We start from the raw sequence: 17,727 nt of genomic DNA, 5'->3' as shown, positions 1-17,727 counted from the left end.
GGTTTCACTATGTTGGCCAGGCTGGTCCCGAACTCCTGACCTCAGGTGATCCACCCGCCTTGGCCTCCCAAAGTGCTAGGATTACAGGCGTGAGCCACCATGCCTGGCCGACAATTTTTTGAGTGAAAGTTGTATTTCTTTCTCATCAGAAACCATGAAGGCCAGAAGGAAGTGACACCTATATTTCAAATGCTGAAAGAGAAGAATTGTCAACCTAGAAATCTGTATCTAATAAAAATATCCTTCTAGAATTAAGGGAAAATCAAGACATTCACAGATGAAGGAAAACTACAAGAATTGGTTGCTGGAAGACCTACCTAAAAGAATAACTTAAAGAAATTTGGTCTAAACAGAGAGGAAATGATAAAAGAAGGAATCTTGGAACATCAGGAAGGGAAGAGGACATAATGATCAAGGCAATGTACCACTGAATTGTATACTTTAAAATGGTTTTATCTCAAAAGTTGCAAAAAAATAAAAATAAAAAACCACCCAGTGCATATCCACATTATAGATTGTATTATACAAGCAGTTTCTGCTCTCAGGTCTGTATCACTCCAAAGCCAAAGAGTTTTCACTCATTATTTCAGTAATCCTTGTTGAATGTCTGGTAAAGGTCAGTCACTGTGCTAGATGAAGGGATAGTCATGATCTTTGCCTTCGAGGATCCCATGGACTTGAAAACTCCAGGGAAAGCCAGCTGCGCAATGTTTGGACCCAAACACATTGCTTCCTTTTTCCTTCTGAGTCGTGAATTCCTTATCATCCTGGACTGACTGAGAGCCAGCTAGGAAATGTTTGGAGCAATAATTTAGATGTCCAACACCAAATGCTGGTGAGGATTTGGAACAACAGGAATTCTTATTTATTGCCGGTGGGAATGCAAAAAGGTACAGCCACTTTGGAAGACAGTTTGGCATTTCCTTACAAAACTGAATACAGTCTTGCCATAAGATCCAGCAATTTCGCTCCTCGGTATTTACCCAAAGAATTAAAAACTTATGTCCACACAGAAACCTGCATATGGATATTTACAATTACCAAAACTTAGAAGCAACCAAGATGTCTTTCAGTAAGTGAATGGATGCTATTCAGCAATAAAAAGAAAAGAGCTGTCAAGCCACAGAAAGACATGGAAGCACCAAGATTCTGATGTCTGTACTGAGTGGACAAAGAAACTATTCATTTAGAGAGGGAACACTGAGGAGAGTCAGATTGGATGTGTTTGAAGTTCACTTTAGACAGTGAATTTGAAATGACTGTGAGACACCCGAATAGAGCTGAGGCGGCAGTGGTTAGATACATAAGTCTAGGGTCGCGAGGTTAGTCTTGTCTGAAAGTAAACATTTGAGCATTCCCTTGGTATGAAGGGGGTAATTAAAACCAAGGCTGTGGATAGGATTATCTGGATATATATTGTTATTTATTTATTTCAAAATCTTCCTTTAAATACAAGGATAGGTACCTTTACACCAGACATCCAATGAAACTATCTTGAGGTTTTTCTTATTTTTTTATAGTCTTCCAGGAAAGCTCACAATTGATTCAGCCTGACTTAAAATGTTTTTAAGAGTCATGCTCTATGACACCAAGGTTTAGACTCTTAACCAGTTACTTATTTTAACTGCTTAAGAAAATCCAAAGTTCTTTTCTGAGAAAAATGTTGACTCTGTATAGATCCCATTCTACTGGCCAACACCTATGCTGGTATGTTGATCTTCTGACTGAAATAGACTTCAGATTCATGTACTCAAGTGTACACAACTGAAAGAGAACTGTGCCGTTTCAAATCTGGGGTTTAAACCATATGACTTTAACTCAATGCATAGCACGAACACTTGGCACCTTTAAAAAAAAAAACAAAAACCTTTAATAAGGGAAAATTTGGAGATCCAAGGAACATGTTTTAATTGAGGAAATACATTATCAGCCAGCAATTAGAAATATCTCCTTAAGTTTTCATTCATCGTCATGGCAATATTGATCATATTCACTATTAGTGAATTTTTTTATAGGTTAGTTAGAATAAGTCCTTATTTCCAATCTGTAACTTGGATTCACAATATTACAGAAAAATGCCATGAATTCTAGTGTTGTTGTCTTAAACAATTGAGTAAAATAGAAGGAATGAATATTTGTGTTGTATTTGGCTATTTTTGTATATTGTACTTATTAATGTTCCTTTAGCTCAGTGGTAGTATTTTTGCATTTTATACCTATTATTCTAGGAACCCTCATGAGATGTTGGATTTTCAGAAGAGGAAAGGACATCTATTTTATCTCTGTATCAATGGACATCTTAACAGGGAAGAAGAGTAAAAATGTGAAAACCTAGAAGAACTTATTTTCTCTTCCTCAGGGGCTATGTACAGAGATGAAATACAAATGGAGGTGGGGATGTGGATAACACCCTCCTCTCCTGAATTTGGAGCTGCCCCACACCTCTGCCTGTCATGTCAGCCAGGGTCTTCATGGTGAAAACTCTGGACTGAGTATTGACAGTCAAAACCCAAACACCTTGCTTCCTTTATCCTTCTGAGTCATGTATCCCTTAGCATCCCTGGGCTGACTGAGTATCCAACAGCACCCTCATGGTATAGCCAAACTTTAAACCACACATACACAAACACACACGCACACACACACCAAAAGATACCTTTGGAAAAACAGTTAAAGATCATCTTTTCCCCTATGTCTTTAAAAAATAATAAATCAGTTTTGTAGAAGAAAATTTATTTCTGGCCAGATGCAGTGGCTCACGCCTGTAATCTCAGCACTTTGGGAGGCCAAGGCAGGCAGATCACATGAGGTCAGGAGTTCGAGACCAGCCCGGCCAACATGGCAAAACCCTGTCTCTACTAAAAATACAAAAAAAAAATAAAAAATTAGCTGGGTGTGATGGCACATGCCTGTAGTCCCAGCTGCTGGGGAGCCTGAGGTAGGAGAATCACTTGAACCCGGGAGGTGGACGTTGCAGTGATCTCAGATTATGCCACTGCACTCCATCCTAGGCAACAGAGTAAGACTGTGTCTCAAAAACAAAAGAAAATTTATTTCCATTAACTCTATACTTTTTGTTTATCTACTAGTACACACATAAGTTATTGCACCTTTTTTATTTTTATTTTTTTCTGACATCCAGGTAGCCCAGTGCGTCTCACCAAAGGGACCTCTTGCTTGTTCAAGAACATACTTTTTTGGAGCTACTCATGTTCCTTACTTGGGTAAGTCCCTGTAAGTTGTCATCTCATCAGCTTATCTAATGAATAGTCTCTCCCATGAATTAGAAGTTGTCACAAAATTCACTGCTTTGCTTGGAAGCTCATGATACCCAATTTGTGGGCCTTCAGCTGCCTCTCTGATTACTTCTGGATAGTTGATATGTCTAACACATTTCTCACAGAATGTGTTTCAAGAGGAAGATGATTGGTGCAGCCTACATTAAGTCTAACCATGAGTATAACCTTTTGCTAGATGTCACAGGGGAGGCCAAGATGAGTAAGACCTGGTTTAAGCTAGCAGGAGGTAGAGACCAGACATGGTGGCTCACGCCTGTAATCCCAGCACTTTGGGAGGCACAGGCAGGCAAATCACTTGAGGTCAGAAGTTTGAGACCAGCCTGGCCAACATGGCGAAACCCCATCTCTACTAAAAATACAAAAATTAGCCAGGCGTGCTAACACACACCTGTAGTCCCAGCTACTCAGGAGGCTGAGGCACCATAATCGCTTGAACCCAGGAGGTGGAGGTTGCAGTAAGCCAAGATTGAGCCACTGCACTCCAGCCTGGGCAGCAGAGTGAGACTCTGTCTTAATAACAACAAAAAAGCAGGAGGTGGGCCGGGTGGGGTGGCTCACGCCTGTAATCCCAGCACTTTGGGAGGCCTAGGTGGGTGGATCACAAGGTCAGGAGATCGAGACCATCCTAGCTAACACAGTGAAACCCCGTCTCTACTAAAAAATACAAAAAAATTAGCCAGGCGTGGTGGTGGGCACCTGTAGTCCCAGCTACTTGGGAGGCTGAGGCAGGAGAATGGTGTGAACCCGGGAGGTGGAGCTTGCAGTGAGCTGAGATTATGGCACTGCACTCCAGCCTGGGCAACAGAGTGAGACTCCGTCTCAAAAAAAAAAAAAAAAAAAAAAAAGGCAGGAGGTAGGGTCCACAGTGGGAATTTAGATGACTCAGCCAGGTGCCCACTCAACTGTTCTTGTGAGGAAAATGAGAAAAGGCCGTAATAAAAGAGTGCTTAGGAGCTAAGAGCATGCTGTGGGGCCATCCAGAAAGGCTGGGCTGGCTGGGGCTGCCCTGCTTACTAGGGTAACCAGAAGTTGCAGGTATCCAAAGTCACATGGAAAAGAACCTCTGGAATGAATGCAGGTCTCAGCATTGCTACACAGAGGAGAATACCTCAGGATGATGTTAAATAAGCCAGGAAACTCTGGAAAGAAGCATAACTTGGGTCAGGTTATTAAGGAGATAAAGCAAGAGGTAGAACTGAACCTGTTTACTGATGCCTCGAAGTTTAAAAAATTAAAAATAGAAACAAAAACCTTCCAGAACCTAAGATTCCGCATATCTCTGGTACTTAGTGATGTTGCTGAGTGGGTTGTAAAAGTGGGAAGTGCGGGTGAAGATCCAGAAGGCTATTGGGAGTGGCCAGGTTCCACTGTTGTTGGTATTTGTACTGTGTTTAACTTAAAAGAAAAAAATAGTCTGGGCATGGTGGCTCGCACCTGTAATCCTAGCACTTTGGGAGGCCGAGGTGGGTGGATCACCTGAGGTCAGGAGTTCAAGACCAGCCTGGCCAACATGGCGAAACCCCATCTCTACTGAAAATACAAAAATTAGTGGGGCATGGTGGCGTGCACCTATAATCCCAGCTACTCAGGAGGCTGAGGCAGGAGAATTGCCTGAACCCGGGAGACGGAGGTTGCAGTGAGCCGAGATTACACCACTACACTCCAGTCTGGGTGACAGAGCTAAACTGTGTCTCAAAAAAAAAAGAAAAGAAAAAGAAATGTTGTTCTTGACAATGTCTTCCAGGTAAATTAAGCATTTCTAGCTTCCTTGTTAAGTGTTTGCATATCCTGTGCTCTTGACACATTCTTAGTGGGCCTCTTTCACAGGTGGTGACAGCAAGCTGCCCAAGAAAACTGAACAAATGTAAGTCTTCATATTTTATTTTTTCTTTCTCAAAGTCGAGTTACTCAGTTGTGACTATCCTCTGTACTTCATTTTGAGATCAACAGTGATTAAGACATCTGCTTTTGCTGGGTGTGGTGGCATGCACTGTAATCCCAACATTTTGGGAAGCTGAGGTGGGAGGATCACTTGAGACCAGGAATTCGAGACAAGCCTGGGCAACGTAAGCAGACTCTGTCTCTGCAGAAAATAAAAAATTAGCCAGGCATGGTGGTGCACACCTGTGGTCCCAGCTACTCGGGAGGCTAAGTTGGGAGGATCACTTAAGCCTGGGAGGTCAAGATTTCAGTGAGCTATGATTGATTGCACCATTGCACTCTTGGCAACAGAGGGATACTGTGTAAAAAAAAAAAAAAAAGACATCTGGTTTATGACGTGAACATTACTGTGTTGTTTCCCAAGTTTCTCTCAGCTTTGTATTCAGGCCAGAGAACCCTGCCAGCTTTGCCATCTGCTCTTCTCTCTAGACCTCAGAGACTTCCTACCTGCACACCCATGCATTTATATTATGTAACTCCCCTTGATATGTTTTCTACATAATGCATTTTTAAGTTAAGGGCTTTTCTAAGAATAAACCATCCTGAAATCCATTGGGAGAATCTTGTGAAACCCCAACTGGTCTGAAGAGTGTTTTTCTCTGGATTTGACACTTAAGCCTGTGGAACATAGTGAGAGGGTGTGAACACTGGCTGTGCAACCTGAGAAAGGGCCTACCTAGTGTTGACTTCTCTTCTTTCACATACAGCAGGAAACCAGACAGAAAATAAACTCATTAGTGCTGAAACTATTAAATTCAAAAAAGCAATATGGATATAATGGAATTTTATTATTACCTAATTAAATACTGCAGCTTAACTTGGTAGGGTCTAGATCAGCAGCACTTCCCTATGGCCAGCAGTGAGAGGCTACAAAAGATCATCTAAGGATCTCTTTAAAATATAGGTTCTCCAGGACCAATCCCAAGATTACAATCAGAATTACTAGGGCAGGGCCCACAAAGTTGTACTGGGAGAAATATAATAGAAGAAATATAATCATACTACAGAAAATATGAAATTAGAGAAAAATTAAGATCAGCTATAATTCCTCCTGTCTGGCACTACCCATTAGTATCTTATTTTATATATTTCTGGGACCGAGCGCAGTGGCTCACCTGAAATCCCAGGACTGTGGGGGGCCGAGGTGGGCAGATGGCTTGAGCCCAGGAATTCGAGACTAGCCTGGGAAATCTTATGGAACTCTGTCTCTACAAAAATTAGCTGTACATAGTGGCACACGCCTGTATTCCCAGCTACTTGGGAGACTGAGGTGGGAGGATCATCTGAGCCTGGGGAGGTCAAGGTTGCAGTGAGGTGAGATCACACCACTACACTGCAGCCTGGGTGACAGAGTGAGTCCCTGTCTCAAAAATTTGTGTGTGTGGCCAGGCACGGTGGCTCACACCTGTGATCCCAGCACTTAGGGAGCCCTAGGCAGGTGGATCACATGAGGTCAGGAGTTCGAGACCAGCCTGACCAACATGGCAAAACCCCATCTCTACTAAAAATACAAAAATTAACCAGGTGTAGTGGCATATGCCTGTAATCTCAGCTACTCAGGAGGCTGAGGCAGGAGAATTGCTTGAACCCGGGATACAGAGGTTGCAGTGAGCCAAGATAGTGCCACTGTACTCTAGCCTGGGCGAGAGAGCAAGACTCTGTCTCAAAAAAAAGAAAATGTGTACGCGTACGTGTATATATGTGTATGTATATGTATGTATCTTTCTGGGCTTTTTAAAAAATTATTAAGCTGTAGTCATATGTGTATATAGTTCTTTTGTGGATTTCCTTTCCTTAGCAACAAGTTAACCATTTCCTCAAGTGTTGCCTGCTTGTACTGCTGTGCCAGCGCTGCTTAGCCACTGTTCTGGATACTTATGCTAGACCCTTAAACATTTTGCCTAAACCAGATCCATTGATGCCCCATGTCAGGGACTGGTATTGAGTGATAACCGGGTGCACGTTGGAAGATTTGCCAAATCACAGATCCAATGGAACACGTGGATTCAAGTGAAAGTGACAACAGAGGCCGGGTGCAGTGGCTTATCCCTGTAATCCCAGCACTTTGGGAGGCCAAGGCAGGTGGATCACGAGGTCAGGATTTCGAAACCAGCCTGGCCAAGGTGGTCAAACCCCACCTCTACTAAAAATACAAAAATTAGCCAGGCACCGTGGCAGGAGCCTGTAATCCCAGCTACTCGGGAGGCTGAGGCAGGAAAATCGCTTGAACCCGGGAGGCGGAGGTTGCAGTGAGCTGAGATCGCACCACTGTACTGTAGCCTGGGTGACAGAGCAAGACTCCGTCTCAAAAAAGAAACAAAAAAGTGACAACAGAGCCATGCAGGCTTTTTAATTTTATGGGTCAGCGGTCATGTGGCTTGTGTATTGAGCTCCTGTGTAAGGATCAGTATAGGAGAAGACCAAGCAAGGGGAAGGCCTGACCAATGTTGGTACTGAGTGATGTTTGAATCAGCTGAGGAGAGGGATATCTTTACATGTGTTTGGGTTTGGCATTTTTAAAACTGCACCCTAGGGTCAAAGTGTAGAGGATTCTGGTCTCACCTGGAAGGCACCAAGCTCATTCACATCTCTCTGCTAGGCCCCTTCCAGGGTATACCCTCTGCCCTCCCCTGGCCTGGCCAGAACTCTTCAGGATATATTGGTACTTGAAGCTGTCATTTTGTTTTATGAGCTCTCCCTGTTCTTTTTTCTTCAACTCAATCCTAACCTCTTACCTACATTGTGGAGGTGTGGTGCAGGAGCCAAGAAGGAAATTGAAGGAGATGGCAATGTGATGTGGCACAGTGGAAAAGCACCGGGCTGAGAGCAGATCTAAGTTTGGGTCAGCCTTGAATTTTCTGTGACTTAATAGACAACTTATTCTACTTCCAGAGGCCCTTATTGCTTATTCTATAAGATGAGAGGATTAGACCAATCATTTCTGTATTTTTTCCCACTTTTGAACTCCTATCACCTTCCTTTACCTGTTAAAATATTCTTATGGGCTTAAAAATACACATATTTTTAGGTGAGACCTTGTCAGTTCCTTGCCAGGTACCTCTCCTGGCCTTTCAGGGCCCCTTGGATGAGCACTTAAAAATAGACATATTTTTAGGTGAGACCTTGTTATTTCCTTGCCAGGTGCCTCTCTTGGCCTTTCAGGGCCCCTCGGATGAGCCCCTTCTCTTCATAAGTGTCCTAAGAAGAGCCTGCACCTCCTTCCTCCAAGGCAGTGATTCTCAACCAAGGGAAATTCTATTATAGCTCCCTCCCCCATCTTTCCCCACTCCCAGGAACATTTGTCAGGGTCTGGAGAAATTTTTGATTATCACAACTGGAATGCTACCAAACATCTAGTAGGTAGGGATGCTGGTTAGCAGCCAGGGGTGCTGCTGAACATCCTACAATGCACAGGACCAACCCCACAGCAAAGAATTATCCAGCCGTAAATGCCAAGGTGGAAAAACCACCTTAGGCGGTTCCCTAAATAAACCAGACTGGTTTTTCTAGAGACCTTCGTGGCAGTCCAGGCTGGCAGAGAAAAACCCAGCCCCTCCTCAGTCTGGTCATCTCTCTTCCACCCTGAGGTCTCCTACCCAGAGGTTCCAGTAATAGACCAGCATTCAGTAGGTCTAGTGAAAAGACGATATGAAACTACAGTGTGGTTGGTCCCTGGAAAAGCAGCAAGTGGGTATGATAACACTGAAGGGATTCCTGGTCTGTAGGTAGCTGCTCCTGCACATAGAGGAGTCAAGGAGTCTACACAGTTTTATTCTGTTTGATTACAAACAGGGAGGGGCAGTCTCGAGCAGAATTCAGAGGAGCCGACCTTCCTTAAGGTGATAACAAAAGCAAAGTATAAGTCAAACCAGGCATATGACTTTTTCTTTTTTTTTTTTTTTTGAAGCAGGGTCCCACTCTGTCACCCAGGCTGGAGTGCAGTGACACAGTCTTGGCTCACTGTAACCTCTTCTTCCTCCCAGGCTCAAGTGATCCTCCAGCCTTAGACTCCCAAATAGCTGAGACTACAGGCACATACCACCACGCCTGGATAATTTTATTTTTATTTATTTTTATTTTTTGTTGAGATGGAGTTTTGCCATATTGCCCAGGGTGGTCTCAAATTCCTGGGCTCAAGCGATCTGCCCATCTCAGCCTCCCAAAGTGCTGGGATTACAAGCCTGAACGACTACTCCCGGCCCAGGCATGTGACTTTTAAAAGGTTTAGAAATCAGTGGGTTATATTTTTGCCTTTTTCCATTCTGCTTAAAAATCAGTTTCTTAGGGGTTGTCATTTGTGTGCATGCATCTTTTGACAAAAACCTCATGATGCTGTAATGTTAACCATTATTTTTTGTTTTTGAAGTAGGCTGTTGTCCCAGATATATGCTGCTGTTATTGAGGCTGTTGTGGTTGGCATTGCATGTTATGCTAAAACTTCCAGTCTAACAAAGGTAATTTAAATACCATGTTTCTCTTCCAGTAGTTATTATTTTAATGTAAAACATTCTATCCATGTGTTTCTTCTTCGGACACCTTGTAGTACTCACTTTTGTGCGAGCTTGGGCCTCTTTGACACCAGGCAGAGCGAAGCCTTGAGAGCACTGAGCTTCTGCTGCCTGTGACTGTGCTGCTGTTGTCTTGTAGATGACAACTAATCGGTGCTTCTTTGTAGACATCTGGTTGTGTTAAGGAAAAATCATTCTGTAGCACATTGTTTTGTTGAATAGCTTAAACAAAAGGCTTTTAAAAACTGAAAAAAAAAAATCTATAGATTATTCTACTGTGAATTCTAATAAAGTTCGGTAAGTTTGATTTCCTATAACTCAGTGTTTAATAAAAACAACTAAAGATTAGAAAATCTGACTTGCTTTTCCTAGACAAGCACATGTGTTCCCGTTCTCTGACCATTATCTTCCTTGCTGTTTTGCGGTTAACCTGCCCTGAGTTGGATTCCTATATCTGACCCAGTAAGGAGATGAGAAGAGTCAGCTTGATGCCTCCCAAATGCCAATAGGACCTTTTCTGAAGGAAGCCATTTGACATTGGAAAGGTTGTGTATGATGTAGATATCAGAGAGACTGTAGCTGTAGTCACCAGCTCCTTGCCATCTCCCCTCCTCACTGAACTTGTATCCCTGGTACTGACTCCGGATTTCTCCGCCCTTTAACCACTACATGCAGAAGGTTTGTCCAAAGCAGTGGGGTGTCCTTCAATATCAGTTCTCACATCTTTGTTTTTTAACTGATCTTTTGTAACTCTTGCTATTTGGATATTCTTAGCATCTGGCTAAAACTCTGAGGGCAGAGGTTCCTTCCTCTTCCTGCCGGGGAAGAGGGGAGGAGAAAGCACTTTTACAGACCTCTCATTCCACTGCTGTCATCACAGCTGGTCACTTCTCTGGATCCAGCACGTCAGGTTCCAATGCACACCTGCCTGAATGCAGTTTTGTCCTGTGAACCTAGCCTGGAGAAAGCAGGCCCTTGTTTCCCTTAACATGATGCTTTCACTTTGTTCATGCCTTCCAAGTAGTCACATAGATGGGAAGGGCACACTGGGGCATAGTGTGATCCTGGACAAGTGTTAGGAGGGCCCTTCCATCAGTGATATGTGTACTTTTTCTGCTGTGAAAGCTAATTGTCCCTGTCTTGTTATTATTTTACAGGCCAAGGAGGTAGCAGAGCAGACTCTGGGATCTGGGTTAGATTCCTTTGAGTTGATTCCGTTTAAGGCAGCCCTGCGGTAAGCAATGGCTGATATTTTTTATAAGGAATTTTTTTCTTTGTTTTTGAAAGCTGCTTTTTTCCCTTATAACTCAGATTTCATCTCCGCTTTGAGAAATGTTTCAGTAAAATAATGGGATGTATCAAGGAGAGTCATTCATGATTCAGCCTTTACCTAGAAGCTAAAGAGCCAAAGATGCAGGAACTATTTGAGAAAGTCACACACATGTTCTGAGGTTAGAATGCAAGGCAGATTAACACCAGCATCACAAGAGACTTGACAAGCCTGGGTTCCAAGGCTAGAAAGGCAAAGCTGGGGACCTGAGTGGTGAGGTTTTTAGGGGCAGGGGGCCCTGGGCACAGGAAGATAGTCACTGCTTAGAAGAAACTTGCACTGGGCCTCATCTGTCTCTTGAATGACAGAAATCCTGAGCCCACCGTGTCTTGGGGTCTGCATGGTCTGAGAATCTGGTGATTTTTCCATCACATCTCCCAGCATGTCACGGTGTATCTCTTTGTAGTCTTTATCCATAGCTAAATCTTCATGAACCCAGTCCACTTAACCCACTGTTTCATGTGAGGACCATTGTGTGTACTTTTATACAAAGGATACAAAAGACACCAATACTGGAAAATTTATTTAAGAATACTTCTAGGGTATGTCCTGTGATGCCTCAGGTCTATGTCCCACATTTTCTTACATCTACAGTCCTGGGTGATAAGTTGGAGTATTTGAAAGATTAGTCAATTAATTGTTCTAACAAGAAGAATTCTATTTCTGCAGCCCCACGAGTGGAAGAAAGCCAGAACTCTGTGGTGCAGGGCTTTAGACTTGCTTCAGGTCTTCTCTCCCCTGGGTCTTCTGGATCTTGCTGTCCTGGCCATGAAAGGGGAACGATAATGGAAGTCTGTTCCCTTAAGACCTTGTGCTGCCCTTTACTATCTGTTTCTGGCCAACCTGAATTTGAGAACGCTCCTTCAGTCTGCATCTGTGTGACCTTGGGCAAGATAGGGAACTGTCTGTTTCTGCTTCTTCAACTACCCACCTTGTAAAGCAATTGGGCACATAGACGTTAGCTGCTGTCACAGTGGGGTATTCTCTCTTACCATCAATATGGCTAGCATAGTCATTCTACTCCTCCTTTACTTGGGCCCTTGCCTAGGCCACTCAGCTTCCCCAGAGCAGGCCCCCTCTAAGTCCCAAGGCCTCCTAGGCCTAGGTGTCTGCCCTAGTTGGAGAAAGGCACAAAGAGAAAACACCAGTCAATGGGAGAAGAGTCTCCCAGGCCAGTCTTCCACCTGGAGCCCCACCCCTTTCTCACCACAAAGATTACTTCACTGAGGGCGGGGCGCGATGGCTCACGCCTGTCATCCCAGCACTTTGGGAGGCCAAGACAGGCAATCACTTGAGGTCAGGAGTTCGAGACCATCCTGACCAACATGGCAAAACCCCGCCTTCACTAAAAATGCAAAAATTAGCCAGGCGAGGTTTTACACACCTGTAGTCCTAGCTACTGGGGAGGCTGAGGCAGGAGAATTGCTTGAACCCAGGAGGTGGAGGTTGCAGTGAGTTGAGATCACACCACTGCACTCCAGCCTGGGTGACAGAACGAGACTGTCTCAAAAAAATATATATATATATATTACTTCAGTGAGGACCCTCGAACTGCTTCAGATGAGCAGATCTCTTTCTCCCAAGAGGGGAAGGAATGGGAGCCATGAATGCAGACAGGAATTAGTGTGTAGCTATCTAGTATTTGTTAATGCAAGGAATTACACTTACACAAGTTAGAGTAAGCCAAAAGGGTTTTCTAGTTATTTCTTGGCTCTGAAGGCCTCACCCTGCCCCTGACTCCACAGCATTTGACTGTGAGTTGCAGAGACATGGCCTCTGCTTGTGCTTAGAGCAGGGATGGAGGGTCACTCTCAGTCTGCAGTGAGCAGCAGTCCTCTCATGTCATTTTCTCCTGTTGTTGTCCAAGAGTCAAGACAGTCCTTAGGACTTGCACAGAGGCAGGGCTGTGATTAGAGTTAGACACTGGCCCCATACCTGCTGGTGGTGTAGGACCCTGGGGAAAGTGTCTAAAATAGGGTAAATCTGGGTAAAGCAAGGATGACACACACCTCACTGTGTGGCCTTGAGAATCCCAAGCAGGTACCCTGCACAGGTGTCTGGGGAGCAGGAGCAGACTGATTTTTCTTTTGTTTTGTTTCTGGTCCACAGCTCCAAGATGGCTTTTCATATACATGCTGTGAATAATCAGGGAAGGTGCGTATATGATTGTGGTATAACCTTATATGGAGCAAGTTTTAGGAAGATAAAGAGGGGGAAGGCTGCTGACATGAGTGGTTTTCTCATGCTTCCACACCTAGCAGTGACATCACTCCAGGTTTGGGCTTGGGCTGACTGCTGAGCTGAGCCCCTGTACCCTGAGTTCTTCCCACTGCAGAGCTGAGGGGCAGAGGTGGGGATGGACATACTCACCTTAGTGGCCCACATACCAATTCTACAAACATGCAGCCCAGTGTTTTGAAAGGCCCTAAGAGCAATCCAAGTCTATGACTTGTCATTACCAAGTTGAAAAAAGCGAACACTGTGAATTTAAGTACACTTAAAAACTCTTTAACATAGTCTTCCATCTCTTTCCTCTTCTAGAATTGTACCACTGGACAGTGAAGATAGCTTATCCTTTGTGAAGACGGTAAGCAGAGTTGTCATGGGTCAGCTGGCTGGGAATGGCCTGTAGAGGAACATCTGTAAGTTAGGAGGTGGGAGTGGGTGGGGGTCTTGGGCAGCCCACCCCACCTGAAGAAACTGATCTATTCTCAGTCCTATCCGAGCCGTAGCAGTGGTGAGCCTGTGCTTACTGAGGGTACCCAGGTAGCTGTGCCAGGCCCACCCACATCTATTCTCCCTTGCCTAGGCTTCCCCGGGGTCCAGAGTCTTAATTGAGGTGTTGGGAGGCACCTCTTTCTGGGTTATGAAGCCTTCCTATAGGTAGCTGAGATTGCTCTGACTTCGTGTCGAAATGTGAGTCCAGGACAAGCCTGCCTTGACTAACAGACTTAAGTTTTTCAGTGGCATCTTTGAGTTCCAAGACTTGCATTGATGTCCTTAATGGGAACCTAGAGTTGAAACCGGTCTTGACAGCATAGTTGAGACCCCGTGTCTAAAAAAAATTTTTTTTTAATTAGCCAGGTGTGGTGGCATGCATCTGTAGCCTGAGCTCCTCAGGAGGCTAAGGCAGGAGGATCACTTGAGTCCAGGAGTTTGAGACTGCAGTGAGCTATGATTGCACCACTGCACTCGAGCCTGGGTGACAGAGTGAGATTTAGTCTCAGAAAACAAACAAAAACCGGGAACCTGGGAAAATTAACTACAGCCCTGTACCACAAAAGGACATCTTGGTCAACAGTGGACTGCAGATACAACAGTGGTCCCATAATATCATAACGCTGTATTTTTACTCACCATTTCTATGTGTATATATGCCTAAATACACAAATATTACCATTGTGTTATAATTGGCTACAGTATTCAGTATAGTAACATGCTGTACAGGTTTGTAGCCTAGGAGCAGTAGACTACACCAGCTAGCCTAGGTGTATAGTAGGCTATACCATCTAGGTTTAAGTACACTCTATAATGTTCACACAGTGATGAAATCAGCTAATGACACATTTCTCAGAATGTATCCCTGTCATTAAGTCATACATGACTATAATTATTTAAATGACCAGTAATCAACAGGGACCTGTGTCTGCCATGAAGTAGAGTAGTCAGAGCAATGTTTTCCAACCTGTGTGCTGGGGGGATGGTTTGGAGATGCACTGAGCTAATGGTCCCTGGGGTGGGATGGCATGGCCTGGGGGAGCCAGAGTTTCTAGGCCAGTTGCTCTCAGCCACAGGCTGAGTCCTCCGTTTACCCCAGAACATCCTGATGTGAAGAAGGTTGGCAAATGGTGCATGAGAGGGTGGTACATATCCAGCCAAGATTCTGTTTGTGGTGTGTGTTATATCTTGAGTCTGTTCTGTGACCACTGCCTGAGCCTTAGTTCCAAAAAGCTTTGGTCCCAGGGAACTGGGTGGGCAGCTGTGGATAATTTGGTACAAGCACATCCCCATCACCATCACCTGTGGAAAAGTAACTCGGAAGTTCCTGTCAGTAGTGTTAACCCATCTACAGAGAATAGTACAACAAGGGTAATTTTTTTAAGGTTGCAATTTATGTTTTTATAATGTTCCTGGTCCCCATCTGTCAACATTTTGTGTGGATATTCTTTTAGAACTATTTCAGACTTTTTCGTGATATTAATAAAACATTGGGAAATACTTTCTGATATTTAGGTGATCATACTTTATCTCCTTGTTAGACTTTAAAGTCTGACTTCTCTCCTGGGACTCTTGCACGGTGCTTTGGCAGATTCTTTGCATAGTAGCAGGTGATTAGGAATCCAGTAAAATCATAGTCTTGCGTCAAGTATGCACAGCTAATGAGATAGGAAATAAGAAGCAGCAAGTCGATGCTTTCTGTCTACATTCTGTCCTCTTATCCAGAGATGAAGTTCTATCTCCTCCCCAAAGCCTTCCCTGTTGATTTCTCCCTACAAGTATTCCTATAATCCTTGCAGTTGGCAGTTTGTACTACACAAATTAAGGAATAATTCTATCCTAATGTATCATATGATATCATAATGTGTCGTATGATGACCTTTGTGTACGAATGCCCTTGTCTCTCCAGCTATACATTAAGATTTCCTGAAGACAGGCACGATACCATATTTTTTCTTTCCCTGTGCCACATGGTGGGAAGTATGTAACAAGTGTCCAACAAACGCTACATGTTATCTTTTCAATATCCTCTTTTCCCTTCCTCAATATCAGTGACCAAATATGAACATGAAGGATCAGGAACCCACAGGATCTGTCCACCTGATTGGTCTGGGAACCAAAGACGTAGGATTGCCATTGTCACTTAAGAGGAACCATGTAGCTCAGGAGGGTTCTGTGTCTTCAGATGCTGGAAATCCTTTGAGACAGCTTTAGATAAACCTTCCAGTTGTCAAACCTGAAAAGAAAGTTAACTCAAATATAGAAGCCTACTTGTCTTTCTTATATATCCTATTATCATAATAATATGGAAAATTAAGGGCTTTGGCTTTAACTGTGGTTTTTTTCCTTTCAACTTTGTGCCCTCTTTAAGTTTTTATTTGAAAATTCAGCAATCCGTTCAAGAGGCTCAGGTCTTTTGTCTGTGTCCTAAGGGGTGGGACGGGGTCCCACGCTAGAACGATAATATGTGAAAGTGGACTCAGTCTCAGGAGATCTGCACCAGCACCCACCGCTCACCGCTATTCAGGGTAGGATGGGACAGGTCCTTGTGCTACTTATCCCATGTCCCTCATTAGATCTTCCTGGTCAACCAAGACTCTAGCTCTAGCTAACATCATTTTCTCTTTCTTCTGCTGGCTTCTTCCCAGAATTGTTCCATTTTCACTAGTTTTTACCTGATACATTAGGGCTTTCTTACTGGACATTGGGAGCTCTCTGAGTTGTTCTAATTTGGTTTCTGGGCTAGTGAAGCCTCTGCTTTTATTTACCTTGGCCGTAAAAGTTTGAATAGCTTTCTTGCTTTTTTTTTTTTGAGACAGGGTCTTGCTCTGTTGCCCAGGCTGGAGTGCAGTGGCATGATCATAGATTACTGCAGCCTCAACCTCCTGGGCTCAAACAGTCCTCCTGCTTTAGCCTCCTGAATAACTGAGACCACAGGCAGATGCCACCATTCCTGGCTATTTCTTTCTTTCTTTCTTTTTTGAGACAGAGTCTTGCTCTGTTTCCCAGGCTGGAGTTTAATGATGCAATCTCAGCTCACTGCAACCTGCACCTCCCAGATTCAAGCGATTCTCCTGCCTCAGCCTCCCAAGTAGCTGGGATTATAGGCACACACGCCACCATGCCTAGCTAATTTTTTTTTGTATTTTAGTAGAGATGGGGTTTCACCATATTGCCCAGGCTGGTCTCAAACTCCTGGGCTCAAGTGATCCACCCGCCTCACCTCCCAAAATGTTGGGATTACAGGCATGATTAATCATGCCCAGCCTGATTTTTCTTTAGTAGAGTGGGGATCTCAGTGTGTTGTCCAGGTTGATCTCAAACTCCTGGGTTCCTTGAACTCCCAAATTACTGGGATTACAGGCATGAGCCACTGTGCCTAGTCAGTATAAAGCAATTTGAGGGAATATATGGAAACAAAGATACTTTCCTTATAGCCCAAGTGTGTCTCTGATCAGGGAACAATTTCAGGGAAGCCCGGGTGATCCTAAAGTCACCTCCCAGTTCAAAGATGTATTTAGAATAACTCCAGTTTTCCCTAGAAACTTCAGTACTCTTTTGCCATGTTCCTTTAGGCAGTATTTCGTGGTCTCGTTCTTATGGATTTCTCTCTGATGGTTTTGGGCTGGTAACTGATCGAACTGGTTTCTCATTTGATGCAGGCTTGTATGACCGTCTATGACATTCCTGATTTGCTGGGAGGAAATGGTTGCTTAGGATCTGTGGTTTTCTCTGAATCGTTTTTGACTTCTCAAATCTTAGTTAAAGAAAATGGTAAGTATATGTGATCTTTAGAAAGCAAACCTTAAGCCTTTTTTTTTTTTTTTTTTTTTGCAAAATAAGCTATAAACTAAGTCAAAAGACCAACAGTAAGCTGGTAAAAATATTAGAACTTACGATCACAGCACTGCACTCCAGCCTCAGCAACACA

At 43.8% G+C, this 17,727-nt stretch overlaps 1 protein-coding gene across 3 annotated transcripts in view; it reads left to right on the top strand.

Annotated features, from left to right (window-relative positions):
- The window catches only part of DNAAF9 (dynein axonemal assembly factor 9), a 163,959-nt gene that overhangs the window by 71,445 nt on the left and 74,787 nt on the right, over nt 1-17,727 (top strand). For 2 of the 3 annotated variants that reach the window (XM_008019482.3, XM_037990852.2), the window contains exons 11-17: nt 3,143-3,224; nt 5,127-5,163; nt 9,607-9,694; nt 10,906-10,982; nt 13,188-13,232; nt 13,620-13,665; nt 17,459-17,570. In XM_008019482.3, the coding sequence (XP_008017673.3) occupies nt 3,143-3,224; nt 5,127-5,163; nt 9,607-9,694; nt 10,906-10,982; nt 13,188-13,232; nt 13,620-13,665; nt 17,459-17,570 (487 nt within the window). The remainder of the gene's footprint in view (nt 1-3,142; nt 3,225-5,126; nt 5,164-9,606; nt 9,695-10,905; nt 10,983-13,187; nt 13,233-13,619; nt 13,666-17,458; nt 17,571-17,727) is intronic. The other variant, XM_037990851.2, reaches the window with a different exon arrangement.

This window comes from Chlorocebus sabaeus, chromosome 2, assembly GCF_047675955.1.
Source record: "Chlorocebus sabaeus isolate Y175 chromosome 2, mChlSab1.0.hap1, whole genome shotgun sequence".
Taxonomy (NCBI): Eukaryota; Metazoa; Chordata; class Mammalia; order Primates; family Cercopithecidae; genus Chlorocebus; species Chlorocebus sabaeus.
The sequence above is the reverse complement of the archived record's forward strand: the minus strand, read 5'-3'. Positions and strand labels throughout refer to the sequence as shown.